Source organism: Salmo salar, chromosome 14 (genome assembly GCF_965601325.2).
Source record: "Salmo salar chromosome 14, fSalSal1, whole genome shotgun sequence".
Classification (NCBI taxonomy): Eukaryota; Metazoa; Chordata; class Actinopteri; order Salmoniformes; family Salmonidae; genus Salmo; species Salmo salar.
The window spans coordinates 4,943,831-4,966,303 of NC_138304.1; the positions used below are offsets into that span (position 1 = coordinate 4,943,831).

General features: G+C 39.8%; 1 protein-coding gene across 6 annotated transcripts in view; it reads right to left on the bottom strand.

The window, feature by feature from the left end:
* The window catches only part of amph (amphiphysin), a 134,062-nt gene that overhangs the window by 36,740 nt on the left and 74,849 nt on the right, over positions 1-22,473 (bottom strand). For 5 of the 6 annotated variants that reach the window (XM_014139127.3, XM_045693800.2, XM_014139128.3 and 2 more), the window contains exons 5-11: positions 20,555-20,650; positions 19,917-20,024; positions 19,417-19,502; positions 14,010-14,085; positions 7,073-7,155; positions 3,454-3,592; positions 986-1,102 (exon numbers count right to left, since the gene is read on the bottom strand). In XM_014139127.3, coding sequence (XP_013994602.1) covers positions 986-1,102; positions 3,454-3,592; positions 7,073-7,155; positions 14,010-14,085; positions 19,417-19,502; positions 19,917-20,024; positions 20,555-20,650 — 705 coding nt within the window. The remainder of the gene's footprint in view (positions 1-985; positions 1,103-3,453; positions 3,593-7,072; positions 7,156-14,009; positions 14,086-19,416; positions 19,503-19,916; positions 20,025-20,554; positions 20,651-22,473) is intronic. The other variant, XM_082960692.1, reaches the window with a different exon arrangement.

Below are 22,473 nucleotides of genomic sequence, written 5' to 3' on the forward strand. Positions count from 1 at the left end.
GAATTAGATCAATTCCACGTTTGGTTTTAATGCACCTCACTGCTGGAGCAATTTGCAGAACTCATTACAATTAGATGTTCTGGTGCCGCTTGGGTAGTTTAAGGTGTTAAATTGAGGACCTAGTAGCTGAGGACTAACTGTTTCCATAAATGTTGTATTTTGTATTGATTGCTGTTTGGTTTTACATTGTATTGGTTGTGATCAGGGCACCCTTGGGAATGAGACCCTGTTCTCAATGGGTTTTCCCTGAATAAATATAGAATAATAATAATACAAATGTAATAAAAAACGAGATGACTGCATTAAAAGATACTTAGCCTACCTCCAGTAGAGGCTACATAGGCCTACATATGTAAATGATATTGAAATAATCTATTACATGTTCATTCAATTGAGTTATATTTTGCTGTTTTGGCTACTGTCTATAATTTTTGCCTGAATACATTTCATGTTATGTAGTCTAACAGGTGCGCAATGATGTGCCAAATCTGTTATTTAGTGCATTATTATAGGGTAAGCATTAGAATAAGCCGTCTCAATATTTGCAGCCATAGGTGATAATTCCTCTCTAGGAGCTGATCCGTCATCAGTATTGTGAAATAATTCAAATATTAAGGTAAGATTTGAATGGAGAAAGCTGATCCGAGAGCAGCGCTGCCTTTCTTTCGATCCCATCAGTATGGACACATACGTCAATAACGCACTTAGCGAACCTTCTCTCTGTGTGGTGTTTTGGGAAACGCATGTTACATCTTTGGCCGTTGCAGGAAAGATGCATCGTTAAACCACTCGTAAGGCTAAGTTCTATCGCTATCAGGAAACCGGGCCCTGGATTGTAATGAAAACGCTCTCTCTAGGGACATCTAGACAGATAGTTCCACTACATAGCTTTCACGAATACAATCATGTCAATGCATGTCCAAGGAAAGGAGGGCATAAGAATCCCTTGTTAAAATGGTCAAATAGGACCCGGGATGGGACTGACCTGCGAGGGCGTAGCCGCGGGTAAGAACTGGCCCCCAAACAGGTCGATTATCTGCTCCTGGTGCAGCTCCTTGGTCGGGGTCTTGGGTGGCGGGGGCACTGGCGGTCCCTTTTTGAACTGGGGAGGTGGAGAAGGGTGCCAGAAGCATTACAGTTTTGGTGTGGGTACCATAGATATCCTACGAAGTGTTCTAAAAGTGTTCTATTCCAGGTGTTCTATTCTATTCTAAGTGTTCTATTCTAGTTCCGTGGTGTATACATTCTTGGGGTTGTTAATGCCACTCCATGTCAGACATACTGCAATTCACTGATTCACCTGTATCTCACATCATAATTGACTGTGCTGTACATGTATTCAACATGTGACTATACTATGGCAATCTAGAAAATCATAGGAAAGTGATAAGATTTGTTTATAACCACTGAACCTTATACAACTTGCTCTTTGGAAGATGTTTTACAGATATATATGTATGACTTGCATGAGTACTTAAAGAGGTTAATGGTGAATTTGGTTGCCAAGGCAATAGCAGTAAAGGAAATCTTCCCACATTATCTATTGCTCAGGGAATTTCCATGGCATTACAAATAAAATGGGCTCACAGAACATATCCATTTTATCATGTGAATATATGAAATATAATTGACTGTAGTAAGTAAACTGTATACATTCTGGTTTGTTTTAATCAGAATATGAACAATGGTTAGATAACCATGAAGTAGATACTGTAGTGTAGTAGTACCTCTGAATGCCTTAGGAAACACTGATAGGTAAACATGCTAATGCTAAACATGTCTACTACTCATACTAATCAGGGATCTACATACTGAATGTGACGTGCTAACTTACCATGGCACATCACATGCAATGTGCAGGGAAAGAGACAAAGCCAAGGACAGGTGAACATGAGAAGACAACTAAAATCGTTACCAAAAAAACTGTGCTGTGTTCAAATTTGATTCAGGAAATACAGGCAATGTTTGATTGGATTGGTCCTTGTAGAGTTAAAATGTGTTTAAATTAATATTCAAAAGTAGTCAGGTGTGGAAAACAGAAACTATACATCAAAAGCACAAAAAATTGTTGGTACAACTGTGCAAAAGAAATGTTAGTCTGGTGGTGGTGTATGTATCGTAGAACCGTAGATGCACAGAGAGTTCTGCAGTCTATACAGGGCCTTCGGAAAGTGTTTAGACCCCTTGACTTTTTCCACATTTTGTTACGTTACACCTTATTCTAAAACTGATTTTTTTTAAAAATCCTCATCAATCTACACACAATACCCCATAATGAAAAGCGAAAACAGGTTTTTAGAAATGTTAGCTAATTTATAAAATAAAAAACCCCGGAAATATCACATTTACATAAGTATTCAGACCCTTTACTCAGTACTTCCTCGAAGCACCTTTGGCAGCGATTTGTGACAGAAAAATTACGTATTTACCTGGTTTGTTTGATATTAATAGTTAGCAATTAATACTTAACAAATAGGAAGACATTTCTGTATGATTGCTCAGGATTATTTTTTGAAAATCCATTTTAGAATAGTGCTGTAATGTAACAAAATGTGGAAAAAGACAAGGGGTCTGAACACTTTCTGAAGGCACTGTTCTCCATGTTGGCATCCAAGAACAACAATATTGTTGGCATCCAAGACAACAAGTGCATTTAAGTCTGGCATTTGGGAAACAAAACTCTTGGTTTTGGGTTCCTATAGGGAGATTTGTGTGGGGTAGTGTGTTTTGGTTTATTAAGACACTCCTCTTCGCACGAACACACACGAACACACACACACACACACACACACACACACACACACACAGTACCTTCATAACTATCAACACATCGCAACCTAAATATAACACTACTCTTAGTATAGTTAAACCATGGTGTTTAAAAATGAATGTGACACCACATGAGACATTATTACTCACCATTATAACAATACATACAAAGTGCGAGGGAAAAAAATAGAGCCATAACAAGTCAATATGATCTCAAACTGCCTCTACAACTACAGTGGGTTAAAAAAAAATCTGATTCTCAAATAAACAGGCTATCATTGATTAGTTTGACTTCAAATTTTATTATCTCTTGTTGAACCAGAATTAGCTGGAAATGAATATAAACTACTGAACAGGTGTTTGGTTAGCATACGTCAAAGGAACACTCGCGGTGGTGTAATTGTACATGGATAGTGTACAACTGAGTAGACTAGAGCGTCACACAGTATACTGAAATACTTTGGTCTGGCGCTACATGCGTTTGGTTAGAGCATGTTACCAACAGGGGTGGACTTTGTTGATCTAGCCAATGGAAAACACACGATTCAACTAATCAGCCAATCATAAAGGCTTTGATTAGCTGAACCAGGTGTGCTAGTGCTAAGGTGGAACAAATACCTGCATCCGGGACTGAAGTATGAGTTCCTGTGGCTGTTAATATGAGTGTATTGGGGTAAGGCATACCTGGCCTGAAGGAGATTTGGGCCGGGGCGGGCCGGGAGAGGCAGGCGCCAGCATGTGGTTAGGAATGTCCACTGGGCTCTCGTCACTGTCGCTGTCCGGTGGCGAGGGGGCCCGAGAGAGTCGCAGAGGTCCTGAATCACTGAGGTAAAGAGGATTAAACATAAACATTAATAACTCATTAACACACGCGCCAACAGGAGAAAGGCTAACTCAAGGAATATGGCTTGTCTATACGTGTGGTGTGAGGGGGAAAAACTATTATTGTCATTTAAAAGAAACGTGAAAGGTTCACAATGGTGAGGGTGCAAATGCTGGGATTAAACTGGGATATGATATGCTATTTAAGTAATTATACTCTAACTCGCTGTCCACAGATAGACAGCTATTTAGTTCATTTGAAAAGTTTAAATTAAAATACATTTAAATGTTGCACATGTGAGAAACATTCCCTGTGCACATAATCCTTTGGATGTTGGGTTGCAATTTGTATCAAGCAACATAATGGAATGAGGTTAAATAGAATACATTAGCCATAGACTACTGGAATTGGGTGTGGACCTTCTAATTGTGACCCCTGGGAATCAACACAAGATCAATGTTAACAAATTAGCTAATGCTAATAGGTTTGTAAAAGAGGTTTAAAATAAAGAAATATTTTACCTTTATATTACCAGGTTAGTCTCATTGAGATTAAACATCTATTTTTTAAGAGAGACCTGGACAGAATGGCAAATAAAGATGTTTATATTGTCACATACACCGGATAGGTGCATTGAAATGTGTTGTTTTACAGGGTCAGCCATAGTAGTACGGCACTCCGGGAGCAAATTAGGGTTAAGTGCCTTGCTCAAGGGCACATCTGAACCAGAGAATGTTTGGGATGCTCTGGATTGACGTGTACGACAGCGTGTTCCAGTTCTCGCCAATATTCATCAACTTCGCACAGCCATTGAAGAGGAGTGGGACAACATTCCACAGGCCACAATTAACAGCCTGATCAAATCTATGCAAAGGAGATGTGTCGCGCTGCATGAAGCAAATGGTGGTCACACCAGATATTCTGATCCATGCCCTTAATTGTTTTTTAAAGTATCTGTGACCAACAGATGGATATCTGTACTCCCAGTCATGTGAAATCCATAGATTAGGGCCTAATTAATGTATTTCAATTTACTGATTTCCTTATATATTTTTTATTTTATCTTTATTTTGACAGGGAAGACATTATTATTGAGAACTCGGTCTCTTTTCCAAATGTGCCTTTTATAATACAATATAAAAATACACATTATACACAAAATAAATATATCTACACATTAAAATACAAAACCACAAATAAAACATCACAAATCACCCAGAAAACATTCATCCACAAATAAGTTCCCAATCAATACTTTAAAATAGCCAGAATGGCACCAGGACATCAAGATGAAATGTATTTAGAATTTTGTTCCAGCAATACGGTGCATTAAAACTAAAAGCGGATTTACCTAGCTCGGTGCAGACCCTAGGAACCTCAAGGAACCAATCCTGTAAATGGATCAGGCAACTCAGGTGACTATACTTCAACAGCAAAGTTAGATGGAAGTTTATGAAGTATGGCGTAGGGAGTAATGTAGAGATCAATGGGTCTTTAGTCCAGACAACCTTTTTTGCTTGCTTCCATTTGCTTAGAGAAAGGCACGATCTGTTTCTGTAGAAAAAGCCAACTTTAAATCTTAGCTTCTTAACCAGCTCATCTACAGTGCGTTTGGAAAGTATTCAGACCCCTTGACTTTTTCCACACTTTGTTACGTTTCAGCCTTATTCTAAAATGTATTACATTGGTGCAGCGGTCTAAGGTACTGCCTTTCAGTGCTAGAGGCGTCACTACAGACACCCTGGTTCGAATCCAGGCTGTATCACTACCGGACATGAGTGGGAGTCCCATAGGGCGGCACACAATTGGCCCAGAGTCGTCCGGGTTTGACAGGTGTAGGCCGTCATTGTAAATACTGACTTGCCAAGTTAAAAGAAAAGATTAAGATGGGCAAAAGAACACAGAAACTGAACAGAGGAACTCCGCCTAGAAGGCTAGCATCCTGGAGTCGCCTCTTCACTGTTGACGTTGAGACTGGTGTTTTGGGGGTACTATTTAATGAAGCTGCCAGTTTAGGACTTATGAGGCATCTGTTTCTCAAACTAGACACTCTAATGTACTTGTCCTCTTGCTCAGTTGTGCACCGGGGCCTCCCACTCCTCTTTCTATTCTGGTTAGCACCAGTTTGTGCTGTTCTGTGAAGGGAGTAGTACACAGCGTTGTACGAGATCTTCAGTTTCTTGGCAATTTCTCGCATGGAATATCTTTCGTTTCTCAGAAAAAGAATAGACTGACGAGTTTCATAAGAAAGGTCTTTGTTTCTGGCCATTTTGAGCCTGTAATCGAACCCACAAACGCTGATGTTCCAGATACTCAACTAGTCTAAAGAAGGCCAGTTTTATTGCTTCTTTAATCAGAACAATAGTTTTCAGCTGTGCTAACGTAATTGAAAAAGGATTTTGTAATGATCAATTAGCCTTTTAAAATGATCAACTAGGATTAGCTAACACAACATGCCATTGGAACACAGGAGTGATGGTTGCTGATAATGGGCCTCTGTACGCCTATGTAGATATTCCATAAAAGAAATCAGCTGTTTCCAGCTACAATAGTAATTTACAACATTAACAATGTCTACATTGCTTCCCTGTGGCTCAGTTGGTAGAGCGTGGTGTTTGCAACGCCAGTACGGTGTGTGCAACGCCAGGGTTGTGGGTTTGATTCCCACGGGGGGCCAGTACAAAAAAAAAAAAAAAAAAAATAAATAAAAATGCATGAAATGAAAATGAAACGTATGAAATGTATGTATTCACTATTGTAAGTCGCTCTGGATAAGAGCGTCTGCTAAATGACTGAAATGTAAATGTACATTGTAGTCCTGATCAATTCAAAAATGTCAAAAACAAGGACAGTTCTAAGTGACCCCAAACCTTTGAACGGTAGTGTAAATATTTTTTTTTTCATGTGAATCACATTTTTATTTGGCATACCCCGACGGCGTTGCGCGTACCCCGTTCTCCAGTTTGGGAATACCTGCTGTAGAGCATCTTTTGTTTCCAAAAAGTGTTGAAATTGTCAATAAAAGTTATGCCAACAGAGTGGCACTAGTCTTTAAGCCAGATATGAAGTGCTAAGAGCCCGTTGAACCTTTCACAGCCGTGACCCAGCGACGGCATGGGACCAGAGATAATCGGCTGCTTTTCAGAGCCTTTTAGGGTGTTAAACAGCTCAATAAAATCCTGTTTCATTAGCTCCGATTTACCCTTTTTGATATAATTTGATCCCACATGCACTACAACAGCCCTTGGCTCTAGTAATAAGGTAATAAGCTGGAAGTAGAAGCCTAAGTGTTGTTGTCCATTAGTTTACTCCAATTAGGGGAGGGGTGGTAGGGTTAGGGGAAAATAATAAAGAAGGAAAATATATATTTTTTTTAAAGAGAAAAAAATATGTGGGAGTTTGGAAATGATGCAGACAATTACATTGATAGAACACATAATCTATCTCCAATATTAAAGCTGACAAATAGAAACTGCTCACCTGGGCGCTCCCTGTATGGTGAACATTTTGTCGGAGTGTTGCTCTCCCAGCTTGGTCATCACTTCATACAGCTGCTTACAGAGCTACAACAGCCAGAAGAGAGAGATAGAGGAAAGAGAGAGACAAATGTTGAAGTGATAAAAGTGTTAAAGTTAGAAAATCCACCTCCTTTCATTACACGTTAGCATGGGCCTCGCACGTATCGCCATACCATATCAATATAATTTATATAAGGGGGGGCCAGTTGCCAATAGTGAAATACTTCTTTTATCATAATGCATCAATTCCGCTATGTTGCCTAGTTCCTTTCCTGTCCCATTCAGTCCAATCATAAACAACAGCCAGCAAAAGAAAAGTCAGTAACTACTAAATATCAGCATGAAGTAGTCACTGTTATTTATTATTTTTATGAACTTTTATTTATTCAGCTTAGCCCAATTGAGACCAAGGTCTCATTCCCAATGGTGCCCCGGATACAAACATTTTCTCATAAACAGGGAAAAAAAATTTTACATTACAAATAACCACAAGGTACAACCTCAATATCACAATTTTAACAAATAAACCACCACAATCAAGCAAAACAACTGCAATCCTCAATGAATTGCTTCAACACCAGAGTCTTAAATCGCCCTAGCGGCACCAGGCAATCAAGATGCAAGGAATTTTGTAGGTTATTCCAACAATAGGGGGCACTAAAACTAAAGGAGGATTCACCTAAATTTGTCAAGACCAGAGGGACCTCAAGAGTTAACCAATCCTGCGAGTGGGTTCGGTAGCTCATTCTTTTATACGTTAGCAATTAAGTTAGGAAAGTTGGAAGCTTGTGTAGTAGAGCTTTGTAAACAAAAAGGGAATAATGAAGTGATCTACGGGACTTTAATGAGGACCAGCCAACCTTTGGATACAGGATGAAGTGATAAAGCAAAGGGCGCTATGGTAGATGGCATCCAAATGTTTAACAGTAGTGGCTGCTGCAATCTTGTAAATGGTGTCACCATAGTCAAGAACTGTCAGGAAAGTAAACTCTACAATCTGCTTCCTGCTACTTAGGGAGAGGCAAGATCTTTTTCGAAAAAAGAAGCCCACTTTAAATCTTTGCTTTTTAACTAGCTCATCCATGTTCTTTAAACATTAAATCTTTGCTTTTTAACTAGCTCATCCATGTTCTTTAAACATGAAATCTTTGCTTTTTAACTTGCTCATCCATGTTCTTTAAACATTAAATCTTTGCTTTTTAACTAGCTCATCCATGTTCTTTAAACATTAAATCCTTGCCAATCCAGATGTCCAGAAATGTATATACCGTAAATTCCGGACTATAAGCCGCAACTTTTTCCCCACGCTTTGAACCTCGCGGCTTAAACAATGACGCGGCTAATATATGGATTTTACCCACTTTCAAAAAAAAATTCTCCCAAAAAACATTCTGTGACGTGCTCAGTTTTTTGGCGGCATGAAGCTTTCATTAGACCAATGAAATTGCCGAACGGGTTAAGGTCAAACAACTTTTTTCTTTACTGTTTAGATTAAATCGAGCGCTCTCAAACTTCCCATCATTTTGATTACGGTAATCATTTTGTCACCCTCATCATGGCAAAGACACGGAGAAATGCATATGATGCAGCTTTCAAGTTGAAGGCGATTGATCTGGCTGTTGGAAAAGGAAATAGAGCTGCTGCACGGGAGCTTGGTCTTAATGAGTCGATGATAAGACGTTGGAAACAGCAGCGTGAGGAATTGACTCAGTGCAAAAAGACAACTAAAGCTTACTGCTAATTTTTTGTTTACAAGCCGTGTTTCGTTAAAGCCTATTTATTTTTGTTACAAGCCGTGTTTCGTTAAAGCCTGTGTAAAGTTCATTTGTTTCAATGTACCGGTAGGCACCTGCGGCTTATAGACGTGTGCGGCTTATTTACGTTCAAAAGAATATATATATTTTTTAATTCAGTGGGTGCGGCTTATATTCAGGTGCGCTTAATAGTCCGGAAATTACGGTAGGTGGGAACCCAATCAATGGGAGAACCATCCAATGAATAAATACGTCATTCATCTGAGAACAACGTATATTTAGTCTTGCCCGCATTAAGTACAACTTTTAAACCAACCAAGGCAACAAAGTCACATAGCCTGGTCAACATTTGGGGCAATTGCAGACATAACAGTGTCATCTGCGTACAGATGGATATTACAAGTTTCATCAGATAGACCAATATTATTTATATAAATAGTAAAGACAACAGGTCCATGTACTGACCCCTGCAGTACGCCTTTTGTAATATCCAGGAAACTAGACTTGACACCATCAAAAATCACGCATCTGAGAGATAATTTTCAAACCACTTGCAAGAAGTCTGATCCAGGCCTATTTCAGTCATCCTTTGAATGAGAGTTTTGTATCTTAATGTGTATATTGTGTATTTTTATGTTTTTGTGTTGTGCGGGGCTCATTTGCAAAAGAGACTTTTGTCTCAATATGACATCCCTGTTGAAATAAAGGTTAAAAAAATCCCATCTCCTTACTGGTTTTCACAAAGATACAGCCACACTAGGTTGCTTGAAAGACAAACGAGTCAAAATTCTACAAGAAAACAGCTAATGTTCATCTCCCAGGACAAACTACTAGCAACAGCTATCTAGCTTTTAATGTCCATGAATGTTTTATGGGTGTTTTGACCTGTCCCCAAATGAATATAGTTGGTTCACAGTTGGTTTTGGTATTTTAACCTGCATGTCAGGATCTCGTCTGGTCGGGATTGACAAAATAAACATGCACACAATGGCCAGTGTAGCCATGGTGTCAGCCTCATACTACCATCCTGATCTTGGGAGCTTTCATACATATTTGTAGGTATTTTCTGACTTTATTGAACAGAGAGAGAGGATGACAGTGGGGAAAGATAGAGAGAGGTTGTGTCAAAGGGCAGTGTGCCGGATTCAAACATATGTCGACACCGTAGGCTGCGGCACAGACCGCTAGACCACCTTAGGCCACCTGCCCCACTCCCTTCTGACACAAACTCTCTTCCAACTTTCCTGTCTCTCTCTCACTGTCTCTATTCAATAAAATAAAAAATGTTGGACTACACCACTCTACATTTTTTTATTCTACATTTCTAGAGATATCATACAGTTACTAAGTCTTGTACTACCATCCTGATCTCGCGGATCCGTGTAGCTAAACATATGTATTAAAAATGAAGGCTGTGGGCCGTATCCCAACTCACGCCGACACAGTATGTGTCCACCCCAGGCTACATCTCTTTAGAAATCTTGACCCCAGTGACCACTCCTATAATACAGTATAAGCAACCGGTGACTCTGACTCATACTCAGAATCGGCAAATGCTACGTCCTTCCAACAGTACACTTATGCATCTTTTACATCCCAGTGCACTACAACATGGAAAATATGAAATATCTAAAGTCAGTATCAAAAACATGGACTTCATCTTGAGACACAATTATCTTTGAAATTAATCTCTTGTGGACAGACGCACGCCAAATCAAATCACATTTTATTTGTCACATGCACTGAACACAAAAAGTTACCGTGAAATGCTTACTTAAAAGCCCTTAACCAACAATGCAGTTAAGAAAAATAAGAGTTAAGAAAATATTTACAAAATAAAATATAACCTATAACGAGGCTATATACAGGGGTACCGGTACCCCTGTATAAAAGGCTTCTCAACAGTTTTTACCCCCAAGCCATAAGACTCCTGAACAGGTAATCAAATGGCTACCCGGACTATTTGCATTGTGTGCCCCCCCAACCCCTCTTTTACGCTGCTGCTACTCTCTGTTTATCATATATGCAGTCACTTTAACTATACATTCATGTACATACTACCTCAATTGGGCCGACCAACCAGTGCTCCCGCACATTGGCTAACCGGGCTATCTGCATTGTGTCCCACCCACCACCTGCCAACCCCTCTTTTACGCTACTGCTACTCTCTGTTCATCATATATGCATAATCACTTAAACCATATCTACATGTACATACTACCTCAATCAGCCTGACTAACCTGTGTCTGTATGTGGCCTCGCTACTGTTATAGCCTCGCTACTTTCATAGCCTCGCTACTGTTATTTTATTTCTTTACTTACCTATTGTTCACCTAATACCTTTTTTGCAGTATTGGTTAGAGCCTGTAAGTACGCATTTCACTGTAAGGTCTACACCTGTTGTATTCGGCGCACGTGACAAATAAACTTTGATTTGATATGGCTGTGGACCCCTGAACCAGTGTTCATCAGAGGACACAGAGTTGTACATTCAGTCCAACACAGTACTGGCATGTTAATTTCAGGTGATTTATCAAAGGTTAACGAAAATGGCGTTAGCCGTTTCTGTCACTCTCATAGCATTCTCCTGACTTGCCTTAGTAACATATTCACATTGGTATTCTGAAGCTCTATGACTATGTTCAGAATTCAATATTTCAATGGCAAACCAGAGAAAAAGAGAACTGAGAAGTTCTGGTTCACAGGCTTGCCTTCCCTCTGATATTTCCCACACACAAACAAACAAATTATGATTGACTAGCATTCCTGAAGGAAAGAGGAAGGCCTAAATTATAATGTTTCACTCTTGATCACTGACAGGAAGAGAGGTGAAATAGAGAGGTGTTATTACGAAAAATGGAGGAGCAAATCTGAAGCTATAATGCTAGGTTTTCAGCCCATATTTGAAGTGAAAGGATTTTAATGTTCTAATTACAAGTGTTAAGTGCAGCAAAACCTTAATATAAACCCTTTATTTCTAGGTAAATATTTCTACATTTTACAAAAAATGTATGCTGCTCAAGGAGACACATCTAAACGTCTTGTGTATTGACATTTTCAATTGCACATGAAGTCATCATCATCATCGTGAGCTGTAATTTTCATGCTCCTTTGTCCATTTCCATTTTAATAAATTGTTGAATTGGTCATTTGGTGTATGTCTTAGTGAATGGTGGAAAGATATCAGAACATTTAAATATATATATATATATATGATCAAGGCTAATGTGATATGATGTAAGCCCACAATTAGGCTATAGAAGTAAAGAGCGGTGATGATTTTTTTGGAAAACAAGAATTACAGTTACTTGGTCATCTTCACTGTCTGGTGCTTGAGGTTGGTCAAGCGGTTAAACTAAGAACAGACAAACAATAATCATTTTTCATCTATTTATTGATCACACCGCGTAAACATTCACAGTGCAGGTTGGAAAAAAGTATGTGAACCCATGGATTTAATAACAGGTTGACCCTCTGGCAGTAATAACCTCAACCAAACGTTTTCCGTAGTTGCGGATCAGACCTGCACAACAGTCAGGAGGAATTTTGGACGATTCCTCTTTACAAAACTGTTTCAGTTCCACAATATTCTTGGGATGTCTAGTGTGAACCACTCTCGAGGTCATGCAACAGCATCTCAATCGGGTTGAGGTCAGGACTGACTGGGCCACTCCTGAAGGAGTATTTTCTTCTCTTCAAGCCATTCTGTTGTTGATTTACATCTGTCAAATAGGTTGTTGTCCTGTTGCATCACCTAACTTCTGTTGAGCTTCAATTGGCGGACAGATAGCCTTACATTCTCCTGCAAAATGTCTTAATAAACTTGGGAATTCATTTTTCCGTTGATGATAGCAAGCTGTCCAGGCCTTGAGGCAGCAAAGCAGCCCCAAACCATGATGCTCCCTCCACCCTAGTTTACAGTTGGGATGAGGTTTTGATGTTGGTGTGCTGTGCCTTTTTTTCCCCACACATAGTGTTGTGTGTTCCTTCCAAACAACACAACTTTAGTTTCATCTGTCCACAGAATATTTTGGAACATCCAGGTGCTCTTTTGCGAACTTCAGACATGCAGCAATGTTTTTTTTGGACAGCAGTGGCTTCTTCCATGGTGTCCTCCCATGAACACCATTCTTGTTTAGTGTTTTATGTATCGTCAACAGAGATGTCTCGTCAACAGAGATGTTAGCATCTTCCAGAGATTTCTGTAAGTCTTTAGCTGACACTCTAGGATTCTTCTTAACCTCATTGAGCATTCTGCGCTGTGTGCTCTTGCAGTCATCTTTGCAGGACAGCCACTCCTAGGGAGAGTAGCAACAGTGCTGAACTTTATCCATTTATAGACAATTTGTCTTACCGTGGACTGATGAACATCAAGGCTTTAGAGATACTTTTGTAACCTTTTCCAGCTTAAAGCAAGTCAACAAATCTTAATCTTAGGTCTCCTGAGATCTCTTTTGTTCGAGGCATGGTTCACATTTACATTTTAGTCATTTAGCAGACGCTCTTATCCAGAGCGACTTACAGTAGTGAATGCATACATTTCATTTCATGCATATTTTATTTTTTGTACACATCAGGCAATGCTTCTTGCGAATAGCAAAATCAAATTTTGTGAGTGTTTTTTATAGGGCAAGGCAGCTCTAACCAACATCTCCAATCTCGTCTCATTGATTGGACTCCAGGTTAGCTGACTCCTGACTCCAATTAGCTTTTGGAGAAGTCATTAGCCTAGGGGTTCACGTACTTTTCCCAACCTACACTGTGAATGTTTAAATTATGTATTCAATATAGACAAGAAAAAGACAATAATTTGTGTGTTATTAGTTTAAGCACACTGTGTTAGTCTATTGTTGTGACTTAGACGAAGATCAGATCTAATGTTATGTCAAATTTATGCAGAAATCCAGGTAATTCCAAAGGGTTCATATACTTTTTCTTGCCACTGTATATATGTTTGGATACACTAAGCATACTGTAGATGAACATTCAGAGACACCCATGGTAAACCTCATGGTATATCATCATACTGAACTGTACTTTATCCCTTGTGTTGATGCAATGTCAGAAGAAAGAGACCCAACCTTCAAAAGCACCACCCACCGCATAAAGCAAATAGCCTTGAGAATTTCTATATTTGTTACTTACCACAGAGATTTCCCGATGGAATTTGGCCTCCAGGTTCGTCACGTTCTTGAATGTGTTCACGTAAAAACCAACTCGGCTGGAAGGGGGAAAACACATCTGTTACCATGGTGATGTTTTTTCACCAACAAACATCTTCATTAAGGCCCTAAAGGAGCTCTTAAATTATGGAAGTCATTTATGAATTGACAGCCTCAGCTGTAAGGCTAATGCTGTTAGACTAAAGAATTCCATACATTCGAATGAACAGTTACCATAACAATATACTTTTCAAACACTTTTCAAAAAAATTAAACCATATCAAACTGGTGGTCAGAGATACAAAACGCTGTTTAACTACAGTCCCTATACTGTACATGGTTATTGCCTTCTAGGGAGTTTCCTGGCCACTGTGCTCTTTGGGATTTGAGGCTGGGTATCTGTAAAGCACTTTGTGACAACTGCTGTAAAAAGGGCTTTACAAAATACATTTGACTGATTGATACAGTGTTTACCAACCAGTTCGCAAAATGTTAGATATACGTATTTTAAATTGCGATCTGTTGCTGCGATTTAGGTGAACTCCTAGCACATCTTTCTTCTGAACATATAAGCAATAAGTGCCAATTTCAGAAAAAGGTCAACAAACATTGTGTTGACCTTGTGAGGATCCTCTCTCTGCAATGCCCTCTAGCACTGCTCAACTCTTGTCATTTTGCAATGAAGCAGGCAGGATACCTGTGGTCCTTCATTCACACACACACGCACAAACACATACAGGGGTTGAATTGATTCTGACACGTATCCTGAACACATATACTGTAGCTCAGCTGTTGAAGCAGATGTTTTAACAAAAGGATGACTGTCATTGTAATGATAGGGCTAAAAATAAAAGCACTGCAATTTCCACCCAGAGCAGTGCTAGAGGGCATTGTAGAGAGAGGATGCCTCTCATTGGACAGATTAGGTAACCACGGCTGCAAGCATTCCTCTCCAGTGAGCAGCCAGTGTGCTGCTTGGTGCTGCTCAAGATGGCAACACACATACACACACAAACACACACAGGGGCGGACTTTGTGATTTGTAGGCCCCCATGACTGTTTAACAAAATCATGGCTACTGAAAGAAGAGCTGTTCGGAACTGGCTCTTTTAGTTGAACGAAGCAGAATGAAAAGGCTTCCTGAAAAGAATTAAAATGCCCTTCACTAGTAAAAGGTCTTTACATCACCACATAATTTCAATGGAGGGACAAACCTATTTTTTTGTTGTTGAAAGCAATTTGTGGGCCAGAAGAAAGGCAGTTTTTTTTTAAATATGACAGGTCCATTATCATTTCTACATACATTCTATCTGGTTTATTTCTTATTCATATTTTTTAAACTGCATTGTTGGTTAGGGGCTTGTAAGTAAGCATTTCACTGTATTCGGCACGTGTGACTAATAAAATGTGGTCAGATTTTTGATTTTTAACCATTCTAGCACAGATACAAACTGCAACCAAGTTTCTATGTTCATAAGGCTAATAAGAAAATATTTAAAATTACTTGAATATGGGAAAGGTGTAACAATTTTTATTTGCTTCCAAAAGTGTGTGAAATGCATCAGAAAAGGTATTGGAAAGACCTCTTAACGGTTTTGTCACACTCCCTTCTAATGTGTCCTGCGCAGTTTTTAAGCGTTGTAGGGGGAAATAGAAAGAGTCTTAGCTCTTTCTATTACTGTATGTATTATTAAATAAAATTATGCCAAGTTCACGAGGCCCCCTGATGATGTGAGGCCCTAGGAAATTGTCTGAGTTGCGTAATGGTAAGTCTGCCACTGTGACGCACACCCACAGCACATTTAGTTGCTACAGTGCATTCGGAAAGTATTCAGAACCCTTCACCTTTTCCACATTTTGTTACATTTCAGCCTTATTCTAAAATTGATTAAATATCTTTTTTCCTTATCTCTACACACAATACCCCATAATGACAAAGTAAAAACAGGACTGTAGAATTTTTTGCCAATTTCTAAAATAAAAATACATGAAATATCACAGTATTCAGACCCTTTACTTAGTACTTTGTTGAAGCACCTTTGGCAGCGATTATAGCTCTAAGCTTGGCACACCTGTATTTGGGGAGTTTCATTATTCTCTGCAGATCCTCTCAACCTCTGTCAGGTTGGATTGCTCAGTTTGGCAGAGGCGTCCAGCTCTAGGAAGAGTCTTGGTGGTTCTAAAGTTCCTCTATTTAAGAATGATGGAGGCCACTGTGTTCTTGGGGACCTTCAATGCTGCAGACATTTTTTGGCATCCTTCCCCAGACCTATGCCTCGACACAATCCTGTCTCAGAGCTCTACAGACAATTCCTTCGACCTCATGGCTTGGTTTTTGCTCTGACATGCACTTTCAAACCTGGGACCTTTTATAGACAGGTGTGTGACTTTCCAAATCATGTCCAGTTAATTGATGTTACCACAGTTGGACTCAAATCAAGTTGTAGAAAAACTGTTTTCGCTTTGTCAACATGGGGCATTCTGTGTAGATTGATGAGGGAAAATAATTATTTGAAACTTTAATGAAGTTCATTCATGAATAGTGAGTAATCTTCAGTACAGTAATTGCATTTCAATTAAGGTCTTCAACTTATTGTTAACCATTGAGATCCTTGATCTAGAGTCCAGATACGCAAACAAGCTTAAGAACAATCAGAATCAACTAAAAGCACTGGATTAAGGTACAGTATACTGTATGTGCTTTGATAATGCTAAGACAGTCACACCTAACAATGTGAACCTGTCAATTACATAAGAGGCAGCATGTGACCATCCTAATGGCACAAACAGATTATAGTAACCAGTTGTATAGTCATTGTCTAAATTAAATCAGAATGCTTGATGTTAATCACTACTCCAATCTCCAGGCATTCAACGTTCAAAAAGATCTAGAATGTTTCCCCAAAGATTTTCACTTAAGGAAATCCAATCCCACAGCTTTTGTATATTTAGAATGTATATATTTTTAAGGATTTTTGTCAGTACAGCGGGAAATGTGGCTGAGCTGGGGCTGGGACCTCTGTGTACAGGGAGCATATGTGGTCCGGAATCGGGAGCTTAAACCGCTACACCAGATCCACTACACATGTAGTTATTTTTATTGGCCTGTCTTAAATTTGGATATGGCCTCTTAACTTCTAGAGAGATTTTGGAAGACAGGTCTCTTTTGTTAAATAGACAGTTATATTAACAGTCCAATTCATTGCACAATAGCAGTTGGCTCCATTTGGCAACCTAGCTAGTCACCATCTGGTTAGGCGTTTCCCTACTCACAAGGCTATTCTGCTTAGCCTTCTGTGTGAGACTGGCTACCTCATTGATAAGGAGGAAAAACAACATGTTATATGAACATTTGAGGACACCTGCACACACACACACACACACACAAAACAAAATGGACATTATCTCTCCCCCAGAACAGATACAATTCCCTAACACCTTATCTCACCACTAGTTTAACTGCATGTCCCACTATCTGACAGAAACAGAGATCGACTGAAAATAAATCTGATTTTATTATTGTGATTCTGTCAGCCCATTTTCAGGCAATCCCCTAAGTCTGAATGCACCATAATACAATGATTATGCTGTGTTGAATTCTATTTTTCATCCTAATGGTGATGCTGAGACTGAATCTCTCCATCTAGGAAATACTCACATTTAGGGCTTTCTATAGCTGTAAGGCCACAATTCATAGTTTCCATTCATATTTCATTATTAAATGTACATTATTCTGTACATCGGGACTGTCATTCACACATATAGGAAAAGTAAATCAGTATAATATACTTTTCTAAATGAACGTACGATAGACAGACAAACACAGACACAAGCTAATACCTTGGCTACAATAATGATCATATCAACAGTTTTAAACTAGTGCTATTTCTGGGAACAATCTCCTGGTCTAGGCATATCTATGGAGACTTGATGACTCATGGATATACACTTGACTTTATCAAAAGATCAGTAGAGACTGACAGAGAGAAATAAAGGCATCTAGAGTCACATCTCGACTGTGAGTCACCTAAGAACTATGGAGGAAATCTTGGGTTGCGTCCCAAAAGGCACCATATTCCCTATTTAGTGCACTACTTTGACCAGGACCCACATGTAGTGCACTACACACTGAATAGTGCACTACACACTGTAGTGCACTACACACTGACCATCCGACCGAACCTCGACTTCGGCGATGTCATCTATAAAATAGCCTCCAACACTCTACTCAACAAACTGGATGCAGTCTATTGGCCCTCGCTTTATACTCGTCGCCAAACCCACTGGCTACAGGTTATCTACAAGTCTCTGCTAGGTAAAGCCCCGCCTTATCTCAGCTCGCTGGTCACCATAGCAGCACCCACTCGTAGCACGCGCTCCAGCAGGTATATCTCTCTGGTCACCCCCAAAGCCAATTCCTCCTTTGGCCATCTCTCCTTCCAGTTCTCTGCTGCCAATGACTGGAATGAACTGCAAAAATCTCTGAAGCTGGAGATTCCCATCTCCCTCACTAGCTTTAAGCTCCAGCTGTCAGAGCAGCTCACAGATCACTGCACCTGTACATAGCCCATCTGTATACAGCCCATCTATCTACCTCATCCCCATACTGTATTTATTTATTTATTTATTCATTCTGCTCCTTTTGCACCCCAGTATCTCTACTTGCACATTCCATCTTTTGCACATCTACCATTCCAGTGTTTAATTGCCATACTGTAATTACTTTGCCACCATGGCCTATTTATTGCCTTAATTCCCTTATTTTACCTAATTTGCACTCACTGTATATAGACTTTTTGTTTTCTTTTTTTTCTTCTGTATTATTGACTGTATGTTTTGTTCATTCCATGTGTAACTATGTGTTGTATGTGTCTAACTGCTATGCTTTATCTTGGTCAGGTCGCAGTTGCAAATGAGAACTTGTTCTCAACTAGCCTACCTGGTTAAATAAAGGTGAAATATATATATATTTTTTAAATAGGGTTCCATTTGGGATGGATCTAAAATGAGTAACACATTTTCATTCACGACTTTAAAGGATTTATATGTTAAAGCGCCTAGAGTATAGCAATAACAATAAATAAAAAAATACTGCATAATAATACTGTAGTATATATATATATTTTTTGACAGTACCCGAAACCATTCGTTTTGATTTGTAATTGACCATGGGAAGAGGAGCTACAGCGTAAAGACCACAACGTTGGTTTATCTATGAACGTTTTATTAGGGTTGTATTAATTAATGCACACCGTACCAAAACATTTTGCAACGGAAAACAAAAACAAGCGTTTCTTATTGGACAAATCAGGTAGGCCCCTCTCCATGTTGGCCCATTTCCTTCTGTTTGGCGTCTAGTGAATGTGACTCAGGTGTGGATTTTAGTTTACCTGTCCCAGAGAGTTGGTAGCTCGTCCTGTAGATCAACATTGAGCTCATCAAACACCTTCTGGGCTTTTTTCAACTCATCCTCTGCCTGAAGAGAGAAATACATAACGAGGGGGGAAATATTAACATCTCTTTCCTGCCATAACCAGCACCTTGAAGATGAACTGCTTTGCACAAGGATCCTCTTTTACACTTGATACACAGTACTTTACTTGTAGTGTACTGTCATGATGCTCTTAGAAGACTGCTATAAGAATGACATAACATGACGTACAGTATGTTAATGAACACCCACTTTCAATTATGGTTGGAGACTAGGTTGTTGTTAAACGGCTCTGGTCTGTTTGTTGGGTTTACGTCACAAAACTATTGGAAAGGTGAACTATTATAGCATATGAGGTATTTTCGTTTTAGTAAAAGGGTTGTGTTTCTCAATCATTCTTCACTACAATGGTAAAGGCGAACAGAATAGCACATTGTTGTATTACTGCATAGGACTTACCTTGGAGACCTTCCGATCACTTCTATTGACCACCGCCTGAATGGTCTCGAGATGGTGCCGTGCACTATCGTAGTCAATTAGCTTTCTGCTTCTTTTCGCCACACGGATCTGATGGTGAATAATTACCACACACACCAGCCTTTAATACAATACAGTAGTACACAAAGTCCTTCCCCTAAGCAAAAGTTCCAAGCATAAAGGTGTCAACCTTTCGGAGGCTGCGTCCCAAATGGCACCCTATTCCCTTTATAGTGCACTACTTCTGACCACAGCTCATTGGGCCCTGGTCAAAAGTAGTGCGCTACATAGGGAATAGGGTGCCATTTGGGATGCACACTGAGCCACAGAGACAAAAGCCTGAAAGCTCTCCAAGTCTTTGAGACCGTGAGCATATTACGAATATGCCAGAAGAGATTAACCTAGTCAAACTTCTCACCAAATAGCTAATTTATTACAAATAATACTGTACTATAAACAATATTGGATAAATAAATGACAAAAACATAGCTAGTGTTTCAACATTTATCAATTTTATTGAGTTGGTTAAAGGCAAGAGTCAACTCGTGTAGCCAAGGACTGCTATTCGTTTCTATGACGACAGAGCCAAGGCTAAGCTGTTTTTATGCAGTACACTGTACCTTGAGGTCGGGGAACTGTTGCAGGTACGTGTCCAGTGTGATAAGTGATGAATCAACCAGCTTCTGATGGAAGTCCTCCCATAAGGCATCACAGTTCTAAAAGAGAGACACAGAGAAACATTTCAGTTAGCCAGATGCTGAACAAGATGAGAACAGGTAGTTAAATCAGAGTCATATGGTGTAATATACAGTCTATCTACATTTAAAGGGACATTTGAAAGAGACTCTTTCAAATGAAAGTTTTAGACATTATTAGAACTCTAAAGTAGTCTAATGTCAAGATGAAACCACATCCCATGACATCGGTTATGTAGATCCAGCCATATGCCTCCACCACAAATGAATAGAAAATATAAATAAACCAGGAAGTTAGACGGCGCTAATCTTTTCCATTAATTTGGGATTGAGGCATATACAGTTGCTGCGTCTACACAACAGATAGTCTGGAATGTTGACATATCGCAAAATTTGTCTACTTTTGAGATCTGAAAACATCTGACAAACTTTATTTAAGAGTGAAATGTCCCTCAAAAGCAGTACCTGCATTATGCAAAGGCACAGTAGTGCATTTAGCTTGCAATAGCGTACATACATATTCAATGAATGTTTCTGTTTTTGTCTCATGTTCAGAATCACACACTCAGTGTCCCTGTTTCCACAGACTCCCAAAGGGTTTGTCTTCATGTATGCTGTCGAGCCGCTTTATGGGGTGATATTAGTGCCAATAGATTCAACTCCATCACAGTGATTGTATCCCTGTGATAGAGAAAACCATCGGCACAGAGGACTCGGGAGAGAATTACATTTTAATTTGTTTTTTGTTTACACAGTGATGAAGGGGATAAATGAAAAGGTGGATGCTAAATACATGATGTTCTTCCTGCAACAGATGTGAGTGAGATGAATTAACATACAGTGCCTTCAACCTTCCCAAGTTCTCTCACGTCACCCCGCTCCTCCGCTCTCTCCACTGGCTTCCAGTTGAAGATCGCATCCGCTACAAGACCATGGTGATTGCCTACGGAGCTGTGAAGGGAACGGCACCTCCATACCTTCAGGCTCTGATCAGGCCCTACACCCAAACAAGGGCACTGCGTTCATCCACCACTGGCCTGCTGGCCCCCCTTCCTCTGAGGAAGCACAGTTCCCGCTCAGCCCAGTCAAAACTGTTCGCTGCTCTGGCACCCCAATGGTGGAACAAGCTCCCTCACGACGCCAGGACAGCGGAGTCAATCACCACCTTCCGGAGACACCTGAAACCCCACCTCTTTAAGGAATACCTAGGATAGGATAAAGTAATCCTTCTAACCCCCCCCCCCCCCCCTTAAAATATTTAGATGCACTATTGTAAAGTGGTTGTTCCACTGGGTATCATAAGGTGAATGCACCATTTTGTAAGTCGCTCTGGATAAGAGCGTCTGCTAAATGACTTAAATGTAAATGTAAATGTATATCAGCTGATGTAAGAAGGGCTATATAAATACATTTGATTTGATTTGATACCATGGCTCTGAAGGAAGGCGTTCTTCATAGCAGCTTTCCAGACAGCATCCCTGTAGAATCTGGCACTGAAGAGGATGATGATAACCCTTGGTCTTGAATCATTTTGCTGTTGCTTCTTGCAGAGGCGATGCACAACGTCGATGGTATCACCAACTTTGTTCTTCTCTGCAGGCATAACTTCTTGGCAGATACGGATAGCCTCTCCTCGCACATCTTCATTCTCCACCTCTGGCACGCCGTAGAGTCTCAGGTACCATCTCGTGTGTATTGTTCCAGATCAGTGAGACGTATATGGTAGACATTGTTATTCTTTTCCACCACTTTTGCCCCTCTCATTTTCACATCCTTGATTTCACCACATGCAAACTCCACAGTCTTTTTCAAGCCTTTGTTAACCATGGTGTTCGCGCCTACCA